This window comes from Hydra vulgaris, chromosome 11, assembly GCF_038396675.1.
Source record: "Hydra vulgaris chromosome 11, alternate assembly HydraT2T_AEP".
NCBI classification, from domain to species: domain Eukaryota; kingdom Metazoa; phylum Cnidaria; class Hydrozoa; order Anthoathecata; family Hydridae; genus Hydra; species Hydra vulgaris.
The window spans coordinates 935,079-962,998 of record NC_088930.1 but is presented as its reverse complement, the minus strand read 5'-3'; the positions used below and the strand labels follow the sequence as shown (position 1 = coordinate 962,998).

Below are 27,920 nucleotides of genomic sequence, written 5' to 3'. Positions count from 1 at the left end.
TATTGAAAACCAATATTTGCAATTTTTGACGTATCATTTTTTCGTCTTGATAGTGGTTGTTGGTAAACTACGTCATGCTAAATTTAAAAACTTCGAGGTAAACATCAAAAATTGTTTTATAAATCTCTGTAAAAGAGAGTTAATAATACTTATAAACTCTGCGTGATGTACTTTACGGATGACCTTTATAGGCTTATGGCCATAAATATAATATTTAACGGCAGCCAACTTAGCTTTCGATTTTTTTGTTAAGAGAATATCCCTCACAATTTTATTGTGTCTGCCGTAATTTACGGAATTTGGCCAGAGAGATTCCTGCCATGGTCACAAAAGTTCCTATTATACCTTACCGACGTTTTGTTCTATGAATAAACGCTCTCAAATAAATTTAACCGTGAAAATAAAACTTGGCCACACAATTGGTTTTAACGTGTTCGATTCTTGATAATATGTATGAAATTGAATTATTTATTAAACATACAGAAAACCTATAAAAGTGATTTAGTTTTTTATTAAGAAATTATAGTACCAAAATGTATATAAATGGAATTATCTTTATAGCTCAGTAATCTTCAAAAATTCTAAGATTCAGACAGTAATCATACTTCAAAAATTCTAAGATTCAGACAGTAATCATGCTTCAAAAATTCTAAGATTCAGACAGTAATCATACTTCAAAAATTCTAAGATTCAGACAGTAATCATGCTTCAAAAATTCTAAGATTCAGACAGTAATCATACTTCAAAAATTCTAAGATTACTGACAGTAATCATACTTCAAAAATTCTAAGATTCAGACAGTAATCATGCTTCAAAAATTCTAAAATTCAGACAGTAATCATACATCAAAAATTCTAAGATTCAGACAGTAATCATACTTCAAAAATTCTAAGATTACTAACTTCAATTGATTTATTTGAAAACATAAATTTTTACACAAGGTATGATTTTTTTTGTAGTTTTTTAATCAACATAGATCTTTTTCAGCAATTAACGATAAGTTTTTCAACAATAAACGATAATATGATTTCTGAACTTCTTTCAAATATATTTATAAGCATATTTAAATTGCTTTGATAAAACATTTTCATCTTTTATTTGCTTTATAGCATCATCTGTTATAAAGCAACCTATGAATCTGTCTATCCTGAAATTGGTTTTAAAAAGTAATGTTTTTTTAATACCCTTATAAAGCCTTGTATCCAAACATTAAATTTTCCAATAAATATTTTGTGTGGCAATTTAATTAAAACAAAAAACGAAAGTGTTTTTATGTTTTAAACCAAATCATTTTGTGGCACTGGTTAAAGATCTTTCGAAAAAACGACCAGCTGTTGTTATGAGTGATACAATTTTACTTAGTATCAAAAAAATAAAAGCTTCGAAGTCTAGTTTTCCACCTTCAGGTAACAAATTACAAAAATCAATTCAGTTTAAATTGTTCTTTCCTACTGTTTCTAAAAACGCTTCCGATATAGATAAGTTTGTTATTTGTAATAAAACAGTTAAAACTGAAGTAGTTATCTTGAAAGACGCCAACAACAGTGATAAAAACACTCTTGAATCAAATCAGTCACATCTTATGCATACTATGATGTTTCGTCATACCACCTACATGGTGAAATTTAAAATCAGGAATAATAATGTCTGGGTTTCTGATAAATGCTTCCAATTCCCAGGTAAAAGCAGAAAAAGACATTTTTAGCTAAAATAGTTAGATGATTTTTTTTGGCTTTTTTACTCTAAAATTGATGATGATGCACATTGTCTTCCACGTACACTTTTTGGTACAAATTTGCCAAAAAAAAATATGCATTATGTAAATTCTTAAAAGAACCATTTAATACCTTGTGTAATGTTGTAAAAATTTTTAACGATCATGAGAAAGCTGTTGACGGATTACACATCAAGTCCATGCATTGTTTTAATATGCTTTTATCTTGAGCTAAAATAACACTTTTCCTATTGAAGTTTCTCTAGATATTTCTAGGAAACAGCGTATAAAAGAAAACAAAAAAACTTGAATCAGTTGTTAAGACTACGATTTTTTTAGGTCGAAATGATATGCCTTTACGAGGTCATAAAGACGATAGAAAATATCAAGGAGAAATTGGAGAATCTTCAAAAATTACAGGGCTGGTTAATTTTATTTAGATTTTAACTTTTAAAGTTAATGCAGTTAATTTAATTCTAAAAGAGCATCTTCTCTCTGTCCCAAAAAATTCCACATACATTTCAAAAACCATTCGAAACGAGTTAATTAAGTGTTGTGGAATTGCAATTGAAGAGACTTTATTAAATGATATTTAAAAAAGTAAGTACTTCTCCATTATTGCAGACGAGGCTTCAGACTGTGCAACTTTAGAACAACTTTCTATTGTCATACGTTATATTGACTTGAACAGTAATATCAAAGCAGTTTTTTTTACACTTCTTTGAATGCAAAACACGAATAAGTGGTTTAAGCATAGCTACCAACATTCTTTCAACTTTAAAAGAATGTGATTAAGATATAAAAAAATGCAGAGGCTATTCCTATGATGAAGCTGCTTCAATGTCAGGTGAATACAAAGGTGTTTCATCTCTTATAAAAAGTGTTGATCCTAAGGTATTATTTGTCCCTGTGTCTCACCTAAACTTAGTTTAGTTGTTGGGAAAAGTTGCCAAATCCAGCAAGTAAAAAATTTGCTAGAGCAAGTTAAAGACATAACTATTTTTTTAACTTTGTTCCTAAAAGAAGAAATTGTTTAAAAAAATACCTTCTTCCTGTTCAAACAAAACTTATTGACACAAGTCGAACTCGGCGAGTACAAAAGCTTTGTGGGCTTGATGTGTTTTTCGTTAATTATTCTGCAGTTTTTTCTGCTTTTGAAGAAATGGAGGACAATAATTTAAAAGAGTACAATAAAAAAAAATCTTCAAAAGCATCATCTTTTATGAAGTTATTGACAAATTTTTCTTATATAGTTTCTTTAGTTTTAACTAAACAACTAATATACAGTTTTTATGGAATTTCTATCACCCTTAAAACTAAATCTTTTGATATTTCCTAGCAACTGGATGAAATTCAAAATTTGACTAATCGTTTAAAAGAAATACAAAGAAATGCTGATGCTTACCATAATAAATGATATAAAATTGCTCTTGCATTGGCTAAAACAATTGATATTGACGAAAAAAAACCTAAAATATGTGGTGTTCAGAAGCATAGAGATAATCAAAGATGCGATACTGTATTTGATTATTTTAAAGTTTCTACTACATAGTCTCTTTTTTAATCATTTTCTCAATGAACTAGAAATGAAATGAACTTAAAAAACCTTCCAATTTTTTTTTAGTTGTGTTTGAAAAAACATCAGACTACTGTTATCTAACGTCTTAAATCAAAATCTGCAAAGTTCTTCCTTACAGAGCCGTTCCTAGGGTAGGGGTCTGTCTAACCCTCCCAAAGAAAAATTTAATAAAAACATAGTTGACAAATGCTCATAACAGTAAACAAAACCTTTTTTATTCTATTAGTCACTAGTATTTCCTACTAAGATTTTCATTGACATATTTCATCATTTCATCAACATAAATACACAAAAAGTTTGTATTTATTTGAATTTCTCTTGTTATTTGAATTTTATCACTAAAAAGTAAAAGCAAATCATAAGGTAGTTGTTTTGTTTTAGAAGTTGAATGAAATAATAACCAATTTGTTTTTTTAACATTCAGTGCAAGCTTTGTTATTTTAAACCAATCAGAAGCTATTGATTTTATTCATATTTTGAAATAATGTTGATATGTTATTATCAGATAAAAGAAATGTTAGTTTCGTCAGCAAACATGACTTTCTGAAAAAAAATTTTAAGCTTTATGAAGATCATTTGTGTTAATGAGGAAAAAAAATGGCCTGAGTATAGAACCCTGGGGTACTTCGCAGGTTAAATTTAATAAATTAGCGGGATTATTTTGATTACTATAAACAAACTGTTTACGCTAATGTTTAAATAACAATGAAACATTGAGAAGAAGCTTTACGGGAATAAATGGTTAAGTAAAAATGTATTGAAACAACAAACTATTTTTATGCCAACTTTGCGCAACTCACTTCTAAGAATAAGACTTAATTTAGAAGCCCCTTAAGTTAAATGATATTTTTAGCGAATTTTTTCACACTATTTTTATTTTGATAGTTTGTAATGTTTAACAATGCCTAGAAGTAATTGCTGAGAATATTTGTTTTCTTCAAATATTCATCCTTTCTCTTCTAATTCAAAGGATAATAAGTTTATTACTTAGGTTACAGTTACAAAGTTGTAGCGACAGCATCAACCTTGTAAGTGACAAGTTATTGGGAATCACTTTTAGTTCGAAAATGACTCCAGATATATTCTCCAGATATATTTCTCCAGATATATTCTCCGGATATATTTAGTTCAAAAATGAGTCCAGATATAGCCAAAATACAGATTTAAATAATTTTTTTTCGATAAGTTAAATAAATATTAAATTTACGTAAATGATTTACTTTTTTTATATCTAAATATATGATACAATTAAGATATCATTTAAATATATATATATATATATATATATATATATATATATATATATATATATATATATATATATATATATATATATATATATATATATATATATATATGTATATATATATATATATGTATATACATATATATGTATATATATATATATGTATATATATACACACACACATATATATAGTGTACTTATTATTTGATCATTTATATTGGTTCTTCATTTCCATTAACTTCTCGGGTTCATTAAGGTTCTACCCTTGGTTCGGTTTTGTTTCTATATTAATAATCTTCCTGAAAATATCTAAAGTTGCTCTATTTGCTGATGACTAAAACTTTATACTCTTGCCTTGCTTACTCTTGCCTTATGCAATCAAAGAGAGAAGACAAAAAGTCTTCTCTCTTTGATCGCTTAGAACAAGTAACCATTTATGAATCTGATCTCTGTAACAGCTTGTAGTTACTCTTAAATTTTAACTCTAACAAATGCAAAACTCTGCAAACTGTGAATTTAGAGTAAATAACAATTGCAATATTGTCGACATGCCTTTATTAATGAATTGCAACCTCACTAAATCCTTTGATTTTCACCGCTCAAACTAGCTATCATATCTAGTTCAACAAAAACTTTTCGCTTGACTCTTCATTCAGCAAAGTTTGTTCCTTCATTTTGCTTAGTTATTCCAAAATAAACTATGCTAAGAATTTTAAAATATTTTCATTTAGACAAATTTTTATGAATACTATAGTGGATCAATAAAAGACCTGGATAAAAGATGTTTTGAGAAACATTCTAGCTTGTAAGGAATCGCAAATAAATTACGCAACGGTAAATTTTACTAATAATCAAAACAAAAAAGTTTTCCCTCGCAGAGCCTTAAGTTAAATGAAAAATCAAAGCAACCGATTAAGTTTAATGAAAATCACCGCGTAAAAGTGCTTAAAATCTCCTTCATCTGTTTTTTAAATAAATTTAGCGTTGAGTAATTTATGCATGATTCCTAACAAAAATTGTAAAGCGTGAAGGAAAGGAATCTTCCATAAATTACGCTACTCTAAATTTCACTAATAAACAAAGGGATCGTCTATAAATTAGGCAGTGTTAAATTTATAAAAACAGAAGTAGAAGATCTTTTAATTATTAAAAAAATTAAAAATTAAAAAAGTAGAAGTAATAAAATAAGTATTATAATAAATAGTAATAAAAGTAAATAGTAATTATTGTTTTAATTTATTATTTCAATTTTTAAAACAATGAAGGTATGAAGATAAATACGCGTTAATTACAAAAAATATTACAAACAGGCGCAAGTCGAAGTATTATGTTCAAACGTTTTAATAAATGCTACTTTGAAAATTCTTTCAAACGTTTAAAAAAGAGATGTGCTACAATTCTTTTCGTTATTGCGTAGATTATTTCTTTGTAATCAACAAAAAGGTTATAGTTTTGACATCATCTATGTTTCCAAAACCATAGTCTTCAGTTGGATAAGTTGGCAGCTTTTCTTTTTCCGTACACAAAGTCCACCAAATTCCACCTGACTTACATTGTTGAAATTTCGAAGCAATGTTTATTTGCTTATTATTAAAATCCCCAAGACTTCCTAAAAATATATTTTAACGAATAATAAAACAAAGTCTTTTAAAGAAAAATGTAAAAAGTTTCTTTAATTATAAACTTAGTACAGAAAAAAATAATGTCCAAATTATTTTTTTTTTTTTTTTTTTTTTTTTTAGTTTACAATTATTAATCGTAATATAACAATATAACAATACATAAACTTGGTATCTGAAAGAAGATCCAAAAGATCTTGTCGTCAGAACCATATAAAATATATCAAACGTGTATATATAATATAATAAAAATACAATTGATTTAATAATTATTAACAATGTAGAATAAACAAAAAAAGAAAATAATTTTACATTTCAAAAATATTTATATATATTGTCAGTAGAAAGAATAAAGTTTTTTAATTTTGTTTTAAAAACAGAAAACGAAATTGACAAATCAAAATTTGGAACAACAATTTTGTTCCATAAATACGGTGCTCGATAGTTTATGCAAAATTGATTAAACTTTGTTTGACAAAAGGGTTCAATTATTAAATTATTATTTCGTAAAGTATATTTGTTTATAGCTTTATGGGTAAAAAGATCTTTAAAAATGAACAATGGTTGTTCACTTTTACAACGAAACATAAAACATAAAATATTATAGACATTGAGTTCGTAAACGTTAAGTGCTTTAACGTTTTTAAACAAAATATTAGAATGAGAAAAACGATTTTCAAAACATATTTAACGCATTGCGTGTTTCTGACGATGGTAGAGATTTCGTAACTTACTTTTAGAGGTACTTCCCCAAACAATATTGGCATAATTTATATAGCTATGAATAAATGAGTAGTAGAGTTGAATTAAATTTTGTTTATTTAGATAGTATCTGACCTTATATAGAATTCCAATACTTTTGGCCAATTTAGTAGAAATAAAGTCGATATGATACTTCCATGTAATATTTTCATCAATGTAAATGCCTAAAAAACTTGTGACCGACTCCTTTTTTATTTCAATTTTATCAATGAAAAGTTTAGGTAAATTATTTGATAAAAAACGCTTTTTTGCGAGGGAGTGGAAAAGGATCCATTTTGTTTTGTCAATGTTTAACGTTAACTTGTTTCACTTAAACCAGTTGGAGATGTGATTGAGTTCTTTATTCATATTTGAAAAAAGCTCATTAATGTCACTGTTTGACAGAAATAAATTAGTATCATCCGCAAAAATGATACTCATAAGGTTAGAAGCTTTATTTAAATCATTTATATAGACTAAAAACAAAAGTGGGCCTAGAATAGAACCTTGTGGAACACCACATTTTATGTCAATTAATTTTTCATTTTGAAAATAATTTCCATAGAAAACAAATTGTTTTCTATTTGTCAAATAACTTTTATACCATTTTATTAATTTGCCATTAATTCCATAAAATTTGAGTTTCTTAAGTAAAATTTTGTGATCGACCGTGTCGAATGCTTTTGATAGGTCAATGAAAATACCTAGTGTATATTGTGATCTACCAAATGAATTGGAAATTTCACGAATGAACTGTGTAATGGCTTGTTCAGTTGAACAATTTTTTTTAAAACCGAATTGATTTTTATATAGAAGTTTATTTAGATTAAGGTAATTGTATGTTCTATTGTATATAATTCTTTCTAAAATTTTCGAGAAGGTTGAAAGAACTGAGATAGGGCGATAATTACTAATATTTGATTTTTTTCCGTCTTTGTAAATTGGAGTAACTTTAGCTATTTTTAATTGGTCGGGAAATACACCTTGCTGTATAGATGCCCTGAACACTTTATAAAGAATACATTTTAAATTTTCAAAGCAATCTATGACTATGTTGCCATTTATTTCGTCCGCACCTGTAGCTTTGTTTCTTTTATGAGATTTGTAAGCTCTCTCAAACTCATCAAAAGATAAGTCAGAATATAAATTATCTATAAAAAGCGAATTATTTATAGGCTCTAGGAAATCACTAAAAGTTTTTTCCGTAATAGGAATCTTATTTGCCAATTTAATTCCTATATCAATAAAATATTTATTAAACTCGTTTGCAATTTCGTTTGGTTCATATATATTTGTTTTATTTATTTTAATTGCTTTAGGAAGGTAGTTTGAATTTGTTTTTTGTTTTCCTGTTATTTCTTTCAACGTTCTCCAAGTATTTTTTGAGTCGTTTTTAAATTTACTAATTAAATTTGAATAATAATTTTTTTAAGTTTTTTACGAATTTTTTCAAATAAATGTTGGTAATTTTTATATTTTTATTGGTTTTCATCTGATTTTGTTTTTAAATATTTTATATATAGTTTCTGTTTGATTTTAGAGGATTTTCTAAATCCTTTGGTAATCCATGGACTATTCAAGGTTTTTTTTTTCGTTATTTGTTCACAAAGTGGAAAGTTTGCATTGTATATTGAGAAGAAAGTATCAAAGAACTTATTATATATTGTATTTGCGTCATCACTAAAGTTAATATGTTTCCAATGCAGAAGTGATAATTGATATTGAAAGGATTTTATATTGTTTTCGTTGAAGACACGTTTTTTTATTATATTTTGTCTTTCGGGATTATTAGAGGATACAGTATGAATTGTAAGAAAAATGGGGAAATGATCGGATATGTCGGTTTTTATAATTCCTTTTTGTAATTTCTTATTATAAATATCTGTTGTAAAAATATTGTCAATCAACGTCGTTGAAGTTTTGGTTATTCTAGTAGGGCGATTAATTAAAGGAAGAGCTCCTGCCATAAATATTTCATCATAAAAACTTTTAACTTTTTTATCTAATTTATAGTAAAGATAACTTTACTATAAATTAGACAGTTCATGTTGAAATCTCCAATTATAAAAGTAATTTTGTTTTCTTTGCTACCTTTGTGAATGATATTACGCTGTAAAAAGAAACTAAGATTTTCAGACGCACCATCTGGTGGTCTATAACAGCAGCTTAATAGAATACTTTTTTTTTTATTGTTTAAAATTTCAATAGTTACGATTTCTTTATCACCGTCAGAAACGCACATATCATTCCTAATGTGATATACAACGTGTTCCTTAACGTAAATCAGAACTCCTCCACCCCGTTTATTTGTTTGTCTTTCTAACAAAATTGTTTCAAAACCTGGAAGATGGAAAATAGAATTATTTTTAAACTCATTCGAAGAAATCCATGTTTCTGTTAAGCAAATTATATTAAAAATATTTTAATATAATTTACAATATATTTCGAAATTTCGAAGCAATGTTTATTTGCTTATTATTAAAATCCCCAAGACTTCCTAAAAATATATTTTTACGAATAATAAAACAAAGTCTTTTAAAGAAAAATGTAAAAAGTTTCTTTAATTATAAACTTAGTACAGAAAAAAATAATGTCCAAATTATTTTAAGTAGGGTAGAGCGCGGCTAGTTGAGACTAAGGGCTAGATAGCAGTTCCATTAGTTGTCAAGTTTTTTTCTTTTAACAAAGAGCTCAAAAATACTTTTCTCCACTACAGTATTTTCAGATGACGCAGAGAGCTCCAAAATTTGAAAAAATTATAAAAACCTTTTCGAAAGTACAAACTTGGTTGTGTGTGATTTTATTTTTAATTTTAAAGCCCAAATACTGTGAAATAATGCAATTAGTTACAATAATATTCTATTAAAGTAAAATAAGAAACATTCTGCATAAAAAATATTACCCAATAAAAAATAATTCTTATTGCATTTATAAATTTTTCTTATATTTCATTCATCATGCTTTAGTAACAGGGAAAATAACAAGATAAATGGTTTATTATTTCATACATTTATACACCAATAATTCAAATAATTATTTGAATTATTGGTGTTTAATTTATGTTTAAATAATTGACATAATTTTAAGCATAAACTGTTCCCAACATTTAAAATTTTTTGATTTTTATTGTGTTTGCACATTGTTTTTTATGAAATATTTTTTTTATCAAACTTTGTGATATGCTTTCGAGATTTTTGCTTTAATTAAACCTTCTCTTAAAAATAATCCGCAGAATACTAGAGAAAACTGAATAACTAGTTTATATAATTGAATTGCTCTTTCTTCAGCTTGTGACTCAGAAAATCTAAGTTAATAGGTTCTCCATAAAAGCTGAATAAGGTGATTTCCTAATAATTATTTTAGGGAAACGTCAAAAGCGCCCATGTTCAAATCAAACCTAAAATCGTCTTGAAATGCATCTGCCTCAGATTATTCAAAAAAGTTGCTAAAACAAGTGATCACCCTCTTTGACCATTGTTTTTAGTCAGACCTTTTGTGAGAAATCTTAGGAATTCAGTGCTTCGATAATGAGATGTTAACAACCATTCAAGTATAAAGCTTTTAACTTAGTGTTACAACAAATAGATGCATATACTTTAGGAATAAAAAATAGAATTTGATTTTTTTTAATAAATATAATATGAACTTTTTTAGTAGAAGTTTTAGTTGCTACTTATAAGTAAAGTGTTCAATTTGCTAGGTAAGCCATTGGGAATTGACAAGTTTTTCAAATATAAATGAAATGAGCAGTTTTCGATAGATAATGCAATACTTGTTTCCATTAAGTAGTGTAATTTGTACCTGAAATAACTATTATTTTCTAAAAGGAAAAGGTTATTTTCAATTGGTAAATAAAGTGCCACAACTTGTGACAGTTACCTGTTTTGCAGTTGCTTATTTAGTTCCCTTAAAACTCATTGTAACCTCATGTTTTTCCGGCTAAAGAACAAATAAAGTAGTTCGTCTCCATGGAATCATCAAACTTAACTTCGCAGTGGTTTTTCTAAATTATATCATTATTGTATTTACAACATTTTCATCATATTCTGTCAAGGTTAAGTTCATAAGTTGTTTTTGCTTTAAGGAGCTTCTGCTTCTACTTATTGAATAAACATTTTGCAAATATTTTTTGATCGTATTGTGAAGAACCTTTAACCTTTAAACATTTTGCAAATATTTTTTGATCGTATTGTGGAGAACCCTTTCTGAATAAGATGATACAAAATTTTAATACAAAATAAATAACTTTTTTATATGAATGGTTAAAATTTTGGTCGCGTAACAATTCTTTTTTTTAATGGGCATAAAACTCTCGAAAGTGAAATTTGCCGGACAAGAATCTTTTTTTTAAATTAAATTTGCTATTCCCGGTAAAAAGTTATAAGTTAAAAATGAAAAGGGCGAACTATGGGTTTGAATGAAATACGCCAGTTATTAGATTGGTATGTAGGGTTTTTATTAAATGAATATGTCTGAAATGACCAATAAATTTTTATGATATCATCGTTTAAATTTTAAATTTAAACGATGATATCATAAACGATTATTATAAATCAATTCTAATATAAAATATGCCTCGAAAAAACATGCACAAAAAAAAACAACCTAAGACCATGTAAACCTCCATAAAAAAATTATCTAAGACTTGTGATTATGGTGATAAAAGTGTTGGCTTTCTATTATAGGTCTAATGTATCTCTTTTAATATATTTTTTAGTATATTTATATCAATATATTTTAAGACCTGAATTAAAACACTCCACATTAAATTACAGTAGCAACCAAAAATGACTAAAAACACAATAAAAGTTATATTTTTTGCTGCAATTTGTTTATGATAGAATGAAACAATAATGCAGTTAATACATAATGCAGTTAATACATAATGCAGTTAATACATAATGCAGTTAATACATAATGCAGTTAATACATAATGCAGTTAATACATAATGCAGTTAATACATAATGCAGTTCAACTACAATGAGGAGAACTACGATATTATTAACTAAGGGTTTTAACTTTTTATTGTCAAAAAAAAATTCGGTAAAAACAAATAAAGAGTAAAAAGTAAAAGTAAAGGATTAATAAACAAAAAATAAAAATAAATTTCTTAAAAAGAAGATCATCATTTAAAATAATAAAAAATATATGTGCATATGTTGATTAATTATGTATCAATAATCTACAGTAATTAATTAATTAATTAACTATTAATTATTGATTTCTAACTTTAATAGAGAATTAGAAGAGAAGTTTTTAATAATTTTAAGAAAGTTTTTAAGAAAAATTAAGAAAGTTTTTAAGAAAGTTTTTAAAAAAGATCATTGGTTTGACCCTGGAAAAATGGGCAAAATGTGCTAGTTTTTGGTAATTTTATATTAAGTTTAATTAGCTATATATTACAATAAAGCTACAAATAATAAAAAAAATTTTTTACAAACGATTTTTACAAATGATGTTTTTTTACAAATGATATAAATGATTACAAATGATAAATTTTTTTTTAAAAGTACTAGTTAATAATGTTAATTATAAACAAATTTTTTTGTCAAAGTTAATAAATAATATCTGTAGATGTTTGTTTCATTGTTATTTAATTCTTTTGATTTATTTAGTGATCTTGCGTACTAGCAGAAACGTTCCCTCCATAAAATAAAGGCCAGCAAAATTGTTTAGTTGATTTGTTGAAAATAAGTTTAACTAACTCATTATTTATCTAAATAAATTGAACTTTGGTTATCCAGTTATAGGTACTCATATTTTAGACTTGGATGGACACTTGATTCATGTTACCTATCGGGTTGCACTTATTTGTATTAAAGACAATATCTTGTTAATTTGTTTACCAGCTCATTCGTCACATATTCTGCAACCATTAGATGTTGGTATTTATTTCCATGTTAAAAGAAACTCGGCGGAAATTACTTCAAGAGTTTTATGCAGAGATAAAAATCAGCAAATCGTCAAAAGAAAGTTTTAGTAAATTGTATGCAAAACTTTTTAGCTCTGGTGATGTTTTTAAACGCACGCAAATAGTAACTCTAAACACTTTCATTTTAAACTGAGGTTTATTCATCCCAACCACCAGAATCAATGCTAGTAACACTACCATTAGCACAACTAGCTACACCATCTTAGTCACTGCCATCTGAATCTACATTTAATATCAGCCTACGTTGTATAGCAGCATATCCAGAGTCAGCTCCACAGTCAACTCGCCTGCAACCAACCTTCAATAAAACTGCGGCTATTTATAAGAATGTTTTAAAGAAGTTGAAAAAAAATTGCAATTGGCCCAATTGCTTGCTCCAGCTTTTCAGCAAATGTTTCGCATCCAACACGTTGACACAAAAAAACAAAAAAATATGCGGTGGGGAGTGTCTTAATAAATATGAAATACTCAAAATATTGAAAGCTGCTGATAGTATAAAAGCAGCAAAGCAAACTAGGAAGCAACATAACCTTTACTTTGATAATGAGCAGCGAATAAATTAATTAATAACAGCGAATCAAACCTTGAATTTTATTTTTTCAATTTTTTTTTAGCGCAAATTAGGCGTAAAAGTGCCTTAAAGTTTTAAGCGAAGCTTTAGCAAGTCAAAATAGCGAATGTTATCAGTGCAAAAACTCAAAATGCAAGTTTCGTCAAACATGAATTCCGAAGCGTTCTTTTCAACATGCATTCCGAAACATTCTCTATAGTAAGCAATTTGGGTTTTAAAAGAGCCACTCTACTTATCAGGCTATTGTTCATCTTGTTCATGGTATCTTTAAATCATTTGATGAAAATAAATATACATTAGGTGTATTTATTGATCTCAGCAAGGCTTTCGACACTGTCAATCATTAGAGTTTATTAAAAAAATTAGAAAACTATGGTATTAAACATATAAATATTGCGTGGTTTAAAAGTTATTTGTCAAATAGAAAACAATACATTTCTTAAAATGAAGATAAAATGACCAATATCTACATAACATGTGGGATTCCTCAGGGATCTATATTCGGACCACTCCTATTTCTCAATTTTATTAATGATTTAAGCAAAGCTTGTACTGAACTAGATGCAATTTTATTTGCAGACGACACAAATCAATTTATGCGCATAATGATATAAATATTCTGTTTAAGTCAATAAGCAAAGAGCCATTAAATCTTATTGAATGGTTTAATACAAATAAATCTCTAAATGTAACCAAAACAAAGTACAGTTTTTTCCATTGTTTTTATGACTGAGATAAAATTCCCTTAAAACTTCCAAACCTTTGTATAGCCGATCAGGACCTAAGAAGAGAAACCATTTTAAAATTTTTCGGCCTGCTTCTTGATAAAATATGACGTGGAGAGATCACATACAATATCTCGAAAATACAATCTCAATGAACATAGGCCTGCTTTGCAGAGCAAAGCCTTTTTTAAATCTTGCTTAAAGCTTTTATTTTTCTCGTTCATTCATCGCCAACTTAATTATGCAAACATTGCTTGCTGCAGTGCAAACAAAAATAAAATAAAAAAACTATTTAACAAACAAAATCATACAATCATAGTCATATTCAATGCGGGCCGTTATACACACTCCTAAGCATTATTTGTTAATTCAAATACAATGAATGTTTTTCACTAAAATGTCTATCAAGTTCTTACATTTATGTTCAAAATTGATAAAAATATATCACCTAAAATATTTTCCCACTATTCAAAATAAATCAGAATAGACATCTAACCAGATTTTCAAATAACAGTTATATTCAACCCAAAAGTTATTTTGCGGCAACTGAATTTTCAATTTCTACCAGAGGGCCAAAGTTATGGAATAAAATATTAATTTATGAACTTAAAACAATTGCTACGCTTAATGAGTTTAAGAACAAATTGAAGCAAAAACTACTGATGAACGACGTAGCGCTCAGCTTTTTCTGAAGTTTTAATTATTGCTACTGTTAAACTTACCCAACAATTAGTGGTTTGTTATTATGGGCTTGACAATCTTAGAAAAGGATTGTGCCACTTGTAACTGTTTCAGTTCTTTTTTTTTTCTTTTTTTTTTTAATAAAAAGATATATATATATATATAAAATTATATTTAATAGAAATTATTCACATATTTCAAGGTATATGCTGGAGTAAAAGGAAAACTTCAGGATTATGCGTATTTGCTTGAATGCTTTTTAGTAATATAATTTCTTTGAACTAATTACTTTTTTTTTCTTTTTTTTTTAATTTTTCTTAACAAATACAAAAACAAAAAGTTAAAGTAAGACTTTAGGACCGATGATTTTTGATTTAATAAGTCTTTAGAAAAACGTTTTATATTATATAGTGTTACGTTTTTTAATTTTTGTCGTTTTTTATTTATGGTAAAGAATAAGGGGTTATTTATAATACCAATTGTGTCTTCTTCTTGCCCCGACTGTTTGTATTTTTATTATGGTTAACGACTTGAATAAATTTTTATTAAAAAAAAAAAAAGCGTTTTATATAAAAAGCACCTAATTTTATTGCACCAAAAAGTGGACCACAAGTGACAACTCCAGTCATTCTTGAGAATTTCTTGACCTTTTAAAGACTCATGAAAAAAATTATACTAAGAAATAGGAAAGTAGAGTTGTCGTTACATGATAACGATGAATGTCTTGAGGATAATGAAGATCTCTTTCTTCCTTTGAAAATAAAACTGATGAATAGTTCAATGATGAATTTAAAGCCAAAGAAATTTTTTAAATCAAGCATTGAAAATAACTCAGTACTCTGGCCATTGGTTCTTAAACAAAGAGAAAAAGTAAGAAGTTATCAAAAACAACCTGTCAAATTCACCTAATAAATTTGTTCAAGGTGCTTCTTTAATGGAGTAAACAAAAACGACTGGAGGAAATTGAGTAATCTCATCAAAATTTATTGTAGCAAAACAATTTATCAATGCTATTATCTCAATTGGAAGATTTTGCATCTAGCTCCTTTTATTCATTAGGGGGCTTTGAGTTTGAAAGAACACTAGGGAAAAAAGCATATAGGTTTTTGAATTGTTTAAAAAAATTTGTGAGATCAAAGAATGATCTTGTTTTTCTTTTTGTTACAATTTCCAGTCGTAGTCAATTATCATTGTAGTAGTAGTAGTAGTTATCCTTATTTGACAACTTTTAGATGATCTAGGTTGCATTTGCTCGTTTTACAATGATACTTTGGCTAAAGTAGAGCTAGTCGCAGGAAATGTAGATTCAGAAACGGAATTTCTAGTGAAATAAAAAGATTAAAAAGGTTTTGTTAGAAATATTATTCTTTATTTAGATTCGAAAATCCATTAGAATCAATTAATCAAGCAACCATTAATCAACCAACCAATCAATTAATCAACCATTACATACTACTCTTTCCCACGACAATTAATTTGTAAATTATTTATTTTCAACGTGGCACATAGACCGTCTAATTACATAATTTAAGTGAAAATTCAAAGTTTTAAAAATGGTTGATGCTAAGTTTTCCCTATTCAGGCTTTCATCTGAAAATCCTTCTTTGCGAGATGACAGATTTTAATAAGCTGATTATAAAGAGCTGTAAGCTCTTCATGTTTTAAAAAGCTGATATATCTTTTTATAGTTTATATATTATATTATAATTTAAAATAAGTTATGATTTTGTTAAAATAATATTAAATAATAATTTAAATTAACAATACAAAATAAACAAAACTGCAAAGTATTTGTTATATATGTATAAATCAATATTATTTCAAAAAGTTGTAGTAGTCATAGCTACCACAACTTTTATTAACATAACTCTTACTACGCGGAGATGACATTATGCAAAAAAAATCAAATTTTACCAAAAAATTATAATTTTTTATATATATTGACGATTTTGTATACGCATTTTGACGATAATAAAACTAACCAACTTGGATCCAAAATGTCATAAAAATACAAGGGTGTTCAAGTAATCCTACTAAAGAAGAGCCCAGTGTCTATACCTTCACTTTGTAGTTTTCATTAATTAAATTTGTGAGGACATAATGCTGCCTTAAGGTGTACAGGTACTGATTCTTTGAAACTATTCATACCATATATAAAATCTTCTGTGCTAGTCCACAGCGCTGGGAAATATTGCAAAGGTGGCTCCATCGTGTGTCTTTGGATGGGCAATGTGGAACACAATGGACTTAGAGAGTTGACAGCATTTACTCTTTTTATAATCAGCCAAATTAATGAATCTTTGGAAGTGATTTAGAGCTTGAACCAGGTCATTTAGGCAAGAAAACCAACTTGATATTGATATTGAGGTAAAAAAAAAATTAAAACATTGATCAGTTAACTGAAATCTGTTCTGGAGGAACGACATGCAATTTTTGAAGAAGCAAAATTAGCTGCATACACTGAAAAAATCAGTTCTGAATCCACCAAAAAATGAAAAGGAAAAATATTGCTGGGGAGCGATTTAAAGTGATAAACATATCACAGAATCAATAAAAACAGACTTAGGAGTGAAGGCCACATTTCAAAGAGTTGTTTTTTATAATATTTTTGGTTTTGTGATTCGTGAAATCACTGCTTATTTCACAATTCAAGAAATTTTTGTAAAACCCTCTTTTTTGTAATAGTATCAAAAACTGAGAGTGTGGTGAAGTGGGTGTAAGGAGTCTCAAGTATCTTTTAATTTAATTCCAAATTTAAAGGATGCTTGGGGCCCCCAAGTCCTGTACACGACCCTAATCTCTGCATAGTAAAAGTTATGTTCAAAAGCTACTAAAGAGATGAGGTTAGCGAATTAAAGAGATGAGGTTAGCGAGTTAAAATAATTTTATCTTCGTAACAAGTTTTTAACATTTCACATTCCTCTCAAATAAAATTCATTGAATTTTTAATAACTTGGTAATGTAGATGTGACTTTATTAATTAAGTAATGGTAGGTGTATAAAAAAATGAGTTTATTATGGTTTAGTTGAATATGAAAATATTTATATTTATTTAAAGTACACGATAATTATGGTTACTTTAAACAACAACTTATTGTTAACTAAATATTTTTAAAAAAATCATATTTACTATTTTTTTTAGTTGTTGAGTTATGACCTTAAGCTTTTAGCGATAAGTAATACAAGACAACAATTTAAACGTATTTTCTGTTTTATTATTTATAAAAATATTTTATTCACTATTTATAAAATTTATAAAATTACTCTTTAGTTGTATTTTTCTTCTTTATAATCTTTATACTATGTAAAAATTACTAAAAAGAATAAAAAGTTGTATAACATCTAAGAAACATTAGAACAATAACTTGCTCCGTGTTCTGATTCTGTGAAAAGTTTCCAATCTAACAAAGATAAAAGACATTTTTCCGAAATTTTATTTTTTATTTTTCAACATAATCTCCTTGTAATTCTACACACTTTTCCCAGTGATGCTCCCATCTCTGTAACCTGTCCAAATAGTACTCGGCAATTTTCACTGCAAAATAATTGTTCACGAAGGTGATTGACTCTTCATTTAATGAAAACTTTTAGTTCAAACCGTAATTCGTGGATTTTCTCCATGGCAACCGGTGCGTTGTCTTGGTGCAAAAGGATTTTCTTTTTCTGCAAATGTGGCCGTTTTTCCGCAAGTTGTTCCTTTAGCTTGTCAAGCAATGATGCGTAGTATGCTCCTGTAATGGTTTTTTCCTTTTTGAAGATAATCAATTAAAATAACTTCACGATTATCCCAAAAAACAGTCGCCACCACTTTTCCAGCCGAAAAAACAGTTTTTGCTTTTTTTGGAGCCAATTTTCATGTTATATATGACAAACACGTTATTTTGATATGTTCATAACCTCTGCTATCTCTCTCACTTTAATTCGGCGATCGTCTAGCACCATTTGGTGAACTTTGGCGATTTTCATCGCTAGTTGCAGTATATGTAAATTATGTTAGTGTATTTTACAAATCGAGTGCTCAATGTTCTTAAAGAACAGTTTAGTAAAAAATAATGATCTAACTTTTATATATATATATATATATATATATATATATATATATATATATATATATATATATATATATATATACATAAATATATATATATATATATATATATATATATATATATATATATATGTATTTATGTTTGTATGTATGTTTGTTTGTGTGTATGTATGTGTGTATGTGTGTGTGTATGTTTGTATGTGTGTGTGTATGTGTGTGTGTATGTATGTATGTATGTATGTATGTATGTATGTATGTATGCATGTATGTATGTATGTATGTATGTATGTATGTATGTATGTATGTATGTATGTATGTATGTATGTATTTATGTATGTATTTATGTATGTATGTATGTATGTATGTATGTATGTATGTATGTATGTATGTATGTATGTATGTATGTATGTATGTATGTATGTATGTATGTATGTATGTATGTATGTATGTATGTATGTATGTATGTATGTATGTATGTATGTATGTATGTATGTATGTATGTATGTATGTATGTATGTATGTATGTTTGTATGTAGGAGTGTGTGTATGTATGTGTGCGTGCTTGTATATATTTATGTATGTATGTATTTATATATCTATGTGTATGTATGTAATATGTACGAATTTGTTTTATTTGTATATGTCTATGTGCTTACTTGTGTTCATAAAAATGTTTTATATGCACATATGTTGTTATGTACGTACATACACGTAAGTAATGTAGTATGACCTTCAAAACTAACCTACTTGCCTAAAAACGACTGAATTTGTTCAAAGTTGCAACACGTTGGTCAAAGAAGAACTTTTACAAATCACTAAGTGGAAAATATTTTGATAAAACATATAACAATAAATGAATACCATATGACAATAAAAATAATATAAATGATTTTCATATGTAATACAATAAAATACAATAAAATACAATAAAATACAATAAAATACAATAAAATACAATAAAATACAATAAAATACAATAAAATACAATAAAATACAATAAAATACAATATAACACAATATATATAACATAATAACATGTACATTGAATCTGGCAGCAATGATGATCTGTTCTTGTCTGCAATGAATCCAGCGGTTTAAAACAGTCTTACGTATGGAACTGTATTCGCTGGAACTGCCAAATATTTCTTCGAAATTGTTGCTAATCGAGAATATGAACCTTGATGTAGCTTCCACCACTGAAGAGTATCTGAATCTATTTTGGCGCAGGGTTCTTTTCAATATCGACTCGCTTCATTTTCACTTGGGGAATCAGCTTCATCCAGATCTTGTAGATTGAACACCATTTTAGGCTTTTTTTCTCATGCCTATTGCAAAATAATTATTTAAATATTACCATTAATAAAGAATATAGACATTATCTAACTATTTTGATTAATATTATAGTACTCATAGAACTTTATCTATAAAAAAAGATTATTTTAATAAATGCAATTTTGAATCCATTATTATGTCATTAGAATAATTCAATAAAAAAACAATATCAAATTTATTACTACAAAATGTTTACCACTTTTGCTTCTTGTTCTATTGATACTGGTCTGAGCTCTGGAACAGATTCAAAAAGCTTTGATAATCTCTGTCAGACATTTGATCTTTCATTTGAAGCTATAAACAATAAATTTTTAAATCTTGAATCTAATGCTGATGAGATTTGCAACCAACTATCATTCGAAAAATCATTAAACCTGCGCTCCATTTCGATTACAAATTTTTCTTTAAATAGCGCGATGTAACGAGGATTATCCATTGAATTGTCTTGAATTACCATTTCACGAGATAAGTGGCATGTAATTGATAAAACCACCGAACTAGATACGTATTTGTTACCACCTAACAATTCTGAAGCCACTTTGCATGGTTGCAAAACATCAGCAATTTTTTTCCATTTATTCCCACTCTCTTTCTGCCAAAGTCTGTAAGCGATGGTTTTGCTCATCAAGTGTTACTGTGATGACTTTTCTATGTTTCAACATACGTCTCAGCATATCATACATGCTATTCCACCTTGTAACAACATGCTGAATTAGAATTTCTTGTCGCAGGTCGAGGTCAATCTGGTTTTCATGTAATTCCATATTATTTGCTGGACTATGTTTAAAATGTCCAACAATTCTGTGACATTTAGCTAGTGCTTTGTTAAATGCAGCCTCCTCAATGGCAGATTTTATAATTAGCTGAACGGTATGTGCGAAACATGGAAGATGTTTGAAGGGAAAACCTGATACAGCCTTTACAATGTTTCTACCGTTATCAGTACAAATAGAAAATATTTTTTTAAATAATCTCCATTCATCGGCAATATTTCTGATGTGGGTTGAAACATTGTCACTGGTGTGTTGGTCCAATGTTTAATGAACACCTAAGGCAGATAAGTTCAACATCCAGTTGTTATCTATTAAATAGCATGTTAAACCAAGGTAACTGACACTACCCATTGAAGACCAATGATAAGGTACTTGCTATACTAGTAGCCATGTTTACGAGTTTTTTTTTTCTTTTTCTTCTCATCTTCATAGAGTGTTTGCATTTTTTTAAATTGTAGCTGATTGTATGAAGATTGTAGCTGTAGTCGGACGTTGCTGTTTGAATAACATCCGTCAAACCTGGATCTGTAACAATGTTGAGATGTCGACAGCTACTGGCAATCCAGCAAACAATGGCTTCCGTAATTTCCTTTGATTTATCTGCAGAAATTTGTTCAAATGATGCCGAAGCGTTGTTAGACCGGTGAAATGCAAATTCCTTGGAACAATATTTACAGATAACCAATTCATTTTAACTCGTCTTTAAAAATAAAAGCTCCGTTGAGGATAGATTGATTGCTGTTTGAAACCATAATTTAAATTATTAATAAATAAATTTCATTAGGATAAGATATTAAAATTTGGGAAATTTAATAAATTAATTGACAAAATAACAACGCGATCAAAACAATTTTGAAAAAAAAAAGTATAAGGTTAGAGAGACAAATTTGAGACAAATATAATAAAATGGCGTCATCACGTGAGTAAACATTGATTAGATATTAGAAAGTGGTACAGAAATTTCATTATTGCTCAAAAGTTATTTTTTGATGTTAATCAAAATCAGTATCGCCAAAAATATATATATTTTTTTCAGTTTTTAGGTGCTCCAAGAAGTCCTTACGGTCTTATCACAGAGCACTGCGGGAGAGCATTTAACTAGAAGTTCACGTCTCCTTCCTTACCAATGTCGTATATTGGGCTAGAGTCGGGGTCAATCCCAGGACCTCTGGGTTCTGAGCTAGAACTCCAACCACTGCACCACGGCTGCTAATAATTTATGATATTTTCTAATCTAAAGCCAAAACAATTTATGAGTTAAAAGATTTGATCTGCGTTAATATTGTTAACTTGCGAAAAATTATTAGCGCTTTAACGCGATAATTTTGCAAGCCCTAAATATATATATATATATATATATATATATATATATATATATATATATATATATATATATATATATATATATATATATATATATATATATATATATATATATATATATATATATATCACTGTATATACTCAATGGCGACAAAACGTGCTAAAAAACGAGCTATAAGGTGACAGTTGTGTTAAGGCAACTATTTGTCGTCACCTTTACGTTTCTGACTCAATTTTAATGGCTTTTTGCTTACGCATTATAAATAAAACTTTACCTAGCTTTAGGTTTTTATTTAAATAATTAAAAAAATTTTTTTTGCGTCAAACTAAAACTTTTTTGGGAGATATGGAAAATGCAGTTTTGAGAGTGTTTATTGCATAAAACCGCAAATTTGCAAGTACCATATGGTGACAGTTTGTACTTTCGATAGTTTTTAAGTGCTTATATATATAAATATACATATATACATATATACATACATTTTTTTTTGAAGTTGTTATTTATTCAAAAAGCATTTAGTTATTAACAACTACTTGTTAATTGTGAAAAACTAGAAAAAAAAACCACTATTAAGGAATTCTTTTTTAATTGCGCGTTCTTACTCCCCCCTGTCCCATACGCTTTCGAACGCTATTTGAAGACCCCCCTACCCCTATAAGTACTTTATGGATAGCCGCTAACCATTTATATTTACAAAACTGCTGATGTTAGCGCCAATAACTTTTTTGATTTGAAATAATCTTAATAAATTATGAACTCGTAAAAAAAAAAAGTTTATTTTTACTTAATCTTAAGACATTTTGAGCTCAAAATTTAATAGTTTGCGCGTTCCAAATCCGTTTTGCATTTTAAGTGAGTAAGGTAATATGCCTTTTTCTGTCTTTAGAAATAGAAAATTATTACGCATTTTGTAAAATAATTATCTTCACTATAACATTTTTTATTTTTTTATAACATTTTATATTCCTTTTTTAATTAAACACATTTGTGCATGATTAATTGCAGGATACTTACTTGCTTTATTTGAATCAAATTCACTGAAACTAAGCGTAAAAACACCTGATATTTTCTTTAGTTTAATATCACGATAGTATACAGTCACGGTATCGTTCATTGACTTTGTAATCATAACAACTTTCATATCTAATGTGAACTTATTACTAATACGTTCAAGTTGGTATAAGCCTATCCAATAGTTATCTGCCGAGTAAAAGCCCTTAAAGTATTCTTCTAATGTTTTATTCCAGAAACTAGGCTCAGTGTTTGCTTCCCTGTGCATCATTACAGTCGTAGCTAAATAAAAAAAGTATCATACATCAATTTTAAGCTGAAAAATAAGACGAATCTATTTAGGTTTGAGCTATAACTTTTTCACAAGAAAGTTTAAAAAAAGTATGACACCTAAATCCATTTGAATCCTTAATCGTAAAATTTGTTTTTATAAATTTAACTCCTAAATTATAAAAATTCGCCTTTTTTAAAAAATGCAATAATAAGTTTTTTTCCTTATAGTTATAAAACTCTCATTTGTATTTTTAATTTTCTTTCTACTTTGTAACCGTTTGTGCACACAACTATGCATGATTTTGTTTTGGCTATTTTTTTGGCTAGCACACAGTACTAAAATAAACTTTAAACAAATAAAGAACTAAACTTAATGATCGAAAATGTTGTTAAAGTACATTTAAAATTTTCTTAAGGTTATAATAACACAATAATTTAAACTTGAACTTTTTAATATTGTAAAGTGTTTTACGTATGTAGGTTTAACATTTAATGAACATTTATTGAGCATTTTAAATAAACCAAATAATAGCGCTAAATATTAGATTTTATTAAACAAATTATCTTTTTTTTGCAAAACATTCTATTCAAACATTTGACATACCCATGAACAAATTAAACTTTACAGTTTGCACAACGACTGAAAGTGTCCTTTCTGAAGTACCAAAAATTCCTGTCTACGCCACTGCCTGCCAATGCTGTGACTTGAAAAAACAGAAACGCGCAATTATTTTGACTTACCAAATAAGTAGAGTAAATATTGTAATAAAGAACAAACAAAAACAAAAAATATATATAGAAATAAGCCATAATCAAGTCATTGGGCGTGTTTATCTCTTTTTTTGATATTTTAAAGACATTTAGATAAGAATTGAGGAAGTTATAATTATTTTTTGTTAAAAATAACTAAATTTAGGAAACAATTTCTTCAACAAATTTATATATAAAATTTATGACTTAAAACCTCATAACTTTTTGTTTAATTTGTTTTTTCATTATTACCATTAAATTAATAAAGCTAATGATGCATAATAATCGATTGCTCCTTGTAGAATCTATAGATTGTTTAAATCTTCAATCAAGACAAACGTAATACTTTTAATATTACAAATCGTCTCTAACAATTCATAAAGGGGAGCATGTTGTACCTTTGACCACGTTGTTCCTTTGGTCACTCTACTTTGTTGGCTTACTATTATTTTTAAAAAAAAACGTGAAGTGCCATTTGAAATAATAGTCCATGACGACTCTTATTACCGTAAAACATCATACTTGGGATAGATGGTATCGATCCACAAGTAATTATAAATTTTGGCTCTTAAAAAGTAAATATTTGTGTTAATCTAATTCTGATATTAAAACTGTGATAAATTTTTGTTTATTCATCTACGACACTATAAACATTTCCCAGCATCATTTTTTTGTTATGGAAAAGTTTGGATGATTATGTCTGACCGTAAATGGGGATTAAGACGATAATTGTTAAAGAAACCCATCTCGTGTACCTTTGACCAGACTAGGATGTTTTGCTTTTGACCAAAAAAAACTAAAGAAAATATGTGACTTTTTCTAAATAGTTATAATAACTGATTTTATTTGAAAAAATTAGTAATACTATAAGTAATACTGACTGAGTATTGTAACTTTGATACACAAGTCTTTGTAAGATTGTAAGGATTGATTTTTCTAATTTTTTTAGACAATTGGGATTGCTTACAAAATAGTTAGATTTGTTTTTTTATTGACATAAGGTTGGCCGGAAGTTGTTATATAATATATTACGAGCTGAAATATTAAAGATGTTCAAACATTGCATCATTTTTTAATAATAACATTTTGGTCAAAGGAACAACGCGCATCGGTCAAAGGTACAATGTATGTATTGTACCTTTGACCAATTGACTTCTTTTTTTAAAACGGGGGTAAAAGATACTTCTTGGTCGAATGAAAAAAGTCCTAAGTATAATTTTTAAGCAAAATATAAGAGAATATTATATAGTTTGAATAATTTAAATTTGCTCAATAGACTACACAAAAAACGCCTTAAAGCAAAAAGTGGTCAAAGTTACAACAGGTTCCCCTAAATAAAGATTATTGTTGTTTTCATTTTTATTTATTCAAAACACAACCAAATAAAAATTTATACGAAAAAGATTTTTCTGATTTATTGATAGATTGAAACATCGATTTTGAAATGACAAAGTGAAATTTGTTCTGTGAATATCTTGACAAAAAAATTTTTATTTGAACAACATATTTTATTTGAAATAAATATATGGCGGCTTTATCTGTTGTTGTGTAAATTTTCAAAGTATAACGTCGTCAAATATCATTGAGAGCATCAATGTTATTAACAATGAGAACGTAATATTATACAATAAGTTTGATACATCTTTCTAAATGGCTTTTTCAAAACAATAAATGTACACTGACAAGTGTTATTAACACTTGTCAGTGTACATTTATTGTTTTTAGAAATTTTCATGTGGGCCATATATGGCTGTTGCATGTTAACCATATATTTACCACTTTCCTTTATTGAATGGCTTTGGTACGTTCTTATGTGACTATAATATTTATCCCAATAAAACCACACAATATAGAAACGAAACCCACTCTTCATTTTTGCGTTTAAATTTCATGTGGCCCAAGTGTGTTAAGGATATGTTAGCCATATATTTACCTCTCTCCTTTATGGGATAGCGTTGGTGCGTTCCATATGTGACTATAATGTTTATTTCATTAAAACCACACTAAATAAGAACAAAATCCGCATTATTTTCCTCCACAATGTTTTAACAAATACTTTAACAAATCTTCTGACTTGCTTATATACCATATTTAAACAAGTCAGTAGACTTTTTTATATATAGAATATAAAAATAATTATAAATATGTACCTATACAAAAAAGTATCATACTGTATGTATACTTATTTGTATAGGAATACCAGTTAAAAAACTTAAATGGAAAAACATCATCTTTTATTTATAATTTTATTCACCATTAAATTTGCAACAAAATTTTATTAAATTTAAAAAAATCATTCTGTGTTAGTTCTGCACACAAAACTAATCTGAAGAATCATGCAATGAAGATGCAACATTTTCTTCAAATTCTTTATCCAGCATTCTTACAATGTCTTAGAACAGTAACTAAAAATAAGTTCATATGTTAAATCCATGTACAAACAAAATGGAGAGAAAAAAAATCAATAATAACAAAAGCTTGCTTACACTGCCCGCCATTTTAAAATCAAACATTGTTTTCTAATAGCAAACACAGCGTATTAAGATATTTTTATTTTTGTTGAGTATAACTCTGATTACAGTTTTTTTTCGTTAAGTATAACTTTGTTTAGAACAATTATGACTTAAGTATAATTCGTTATTATAACAACAAATTTTTATTCGTAAAGTGTAACTCTGATTTAAAAATTTATTGAAAGTTAATTTTGAATAACATATTTCAAATATATTCATTACTACAATGAATTAAAAATTATCAAAACTGTAAACCACATTATATCATGGAATATTCTAGAGTTTATTACAATGCATTGCAATGAGATTGTAGTTTACAATTGGTTAAAATTTAAAATTCATAAAGAGGCAAGATTGTGTGCTTTATATGTATGGCCTATATAATAGCCTCATCTAATTTAGCATGTATTTATTTAAGGATTATACCATACTAAGTGGAACTATTATGTGGATGCATTATGTGTTCCACATGTGGGCCACACTGATCATCAGCATATATATAAATCATCAACTGGAATATAGTTTCACACTTTTTTTCCACTTATAAGCACTATGGCATATGGCCCACACATAGTATAATATTACGTTCTCATCGTAAACAACGTTGATGCTCTCAATAATATTTGACGACGTTATACATTTAAAACTTACACAACAACAAATAAAAAATTAAATTTTCTTATATGTTAACTGAACATACAAAAAAGTTTAATTTTTTTTTTGTATTAAATTGTGTTAAAAATAACAAAAGTATATTTAAATGGAACTTTATAGTTGTATTATGAATTACGCTTCAGGGAGTTGGTAATGAAGTTGTTTTACTCTGACTCTACTTTATACCTCTAGACAAGCTTACAACTCATTACCAGACTTTACTTTATACCTCTAGACAAGCTTAGAACTTGTTATCAAAACAATTTCAAATTCATCTAAAGTTTTTTATCCGATCAAGTTTTTTTATTGCAGACTAAATTTGTTTTCTCAACGCAAAACAATTTTTTTCAAAACGTTTTTGATTATCGAAAAATATTAAAAGACTTTTGAGTGACCTGAAAAATAAATTCAAAAAATTTAAAAAGTAGATAGA

General features: G+C 27.5%; 1 protein-coding gene and 1 long non-coding RNA gene across 2 annotated transcripts in view; one reads left to right on the top strand and one right to left on the bottom strand.

The window, feature by feature from the left end:
- Positions 1-869: 869 nt before the first annotated feature.
- Positions 870-8,806, top strand: LOC136087325 (uncharacterized). Its single transcript, XR_010641720.1, has 2 exons — positions 870-941; positions 8,440-8,806. It is a non-coding gene; the product is annotated as an uncharacterized LOC136087325 (long non-coding RNA).
- LOC105843652 (uncharacterized) overlaps positions 5,808-27,920 on the bottom strand; it is a 58,718-nt gene continuing 36,605 nt past the window's right edge. Inside the window, exons 5-6 of the mRNA XM_065809751.1 lie at positions 23,301-23,579; positions 5,808-6,148 (exon numbers count right to left, since the gene is read on the bottom strand). Coding sequence (XP_065665823.1) covers positions 5,958-6,148; positions 23,301-23,579 — 470 coding nt within the window. The 3' untranslated portion in view covers positions 5,808-5,957. The remainder of the gene's footprint in view (positions 6,149-23,300; positions 23,580-27,920) is intronic.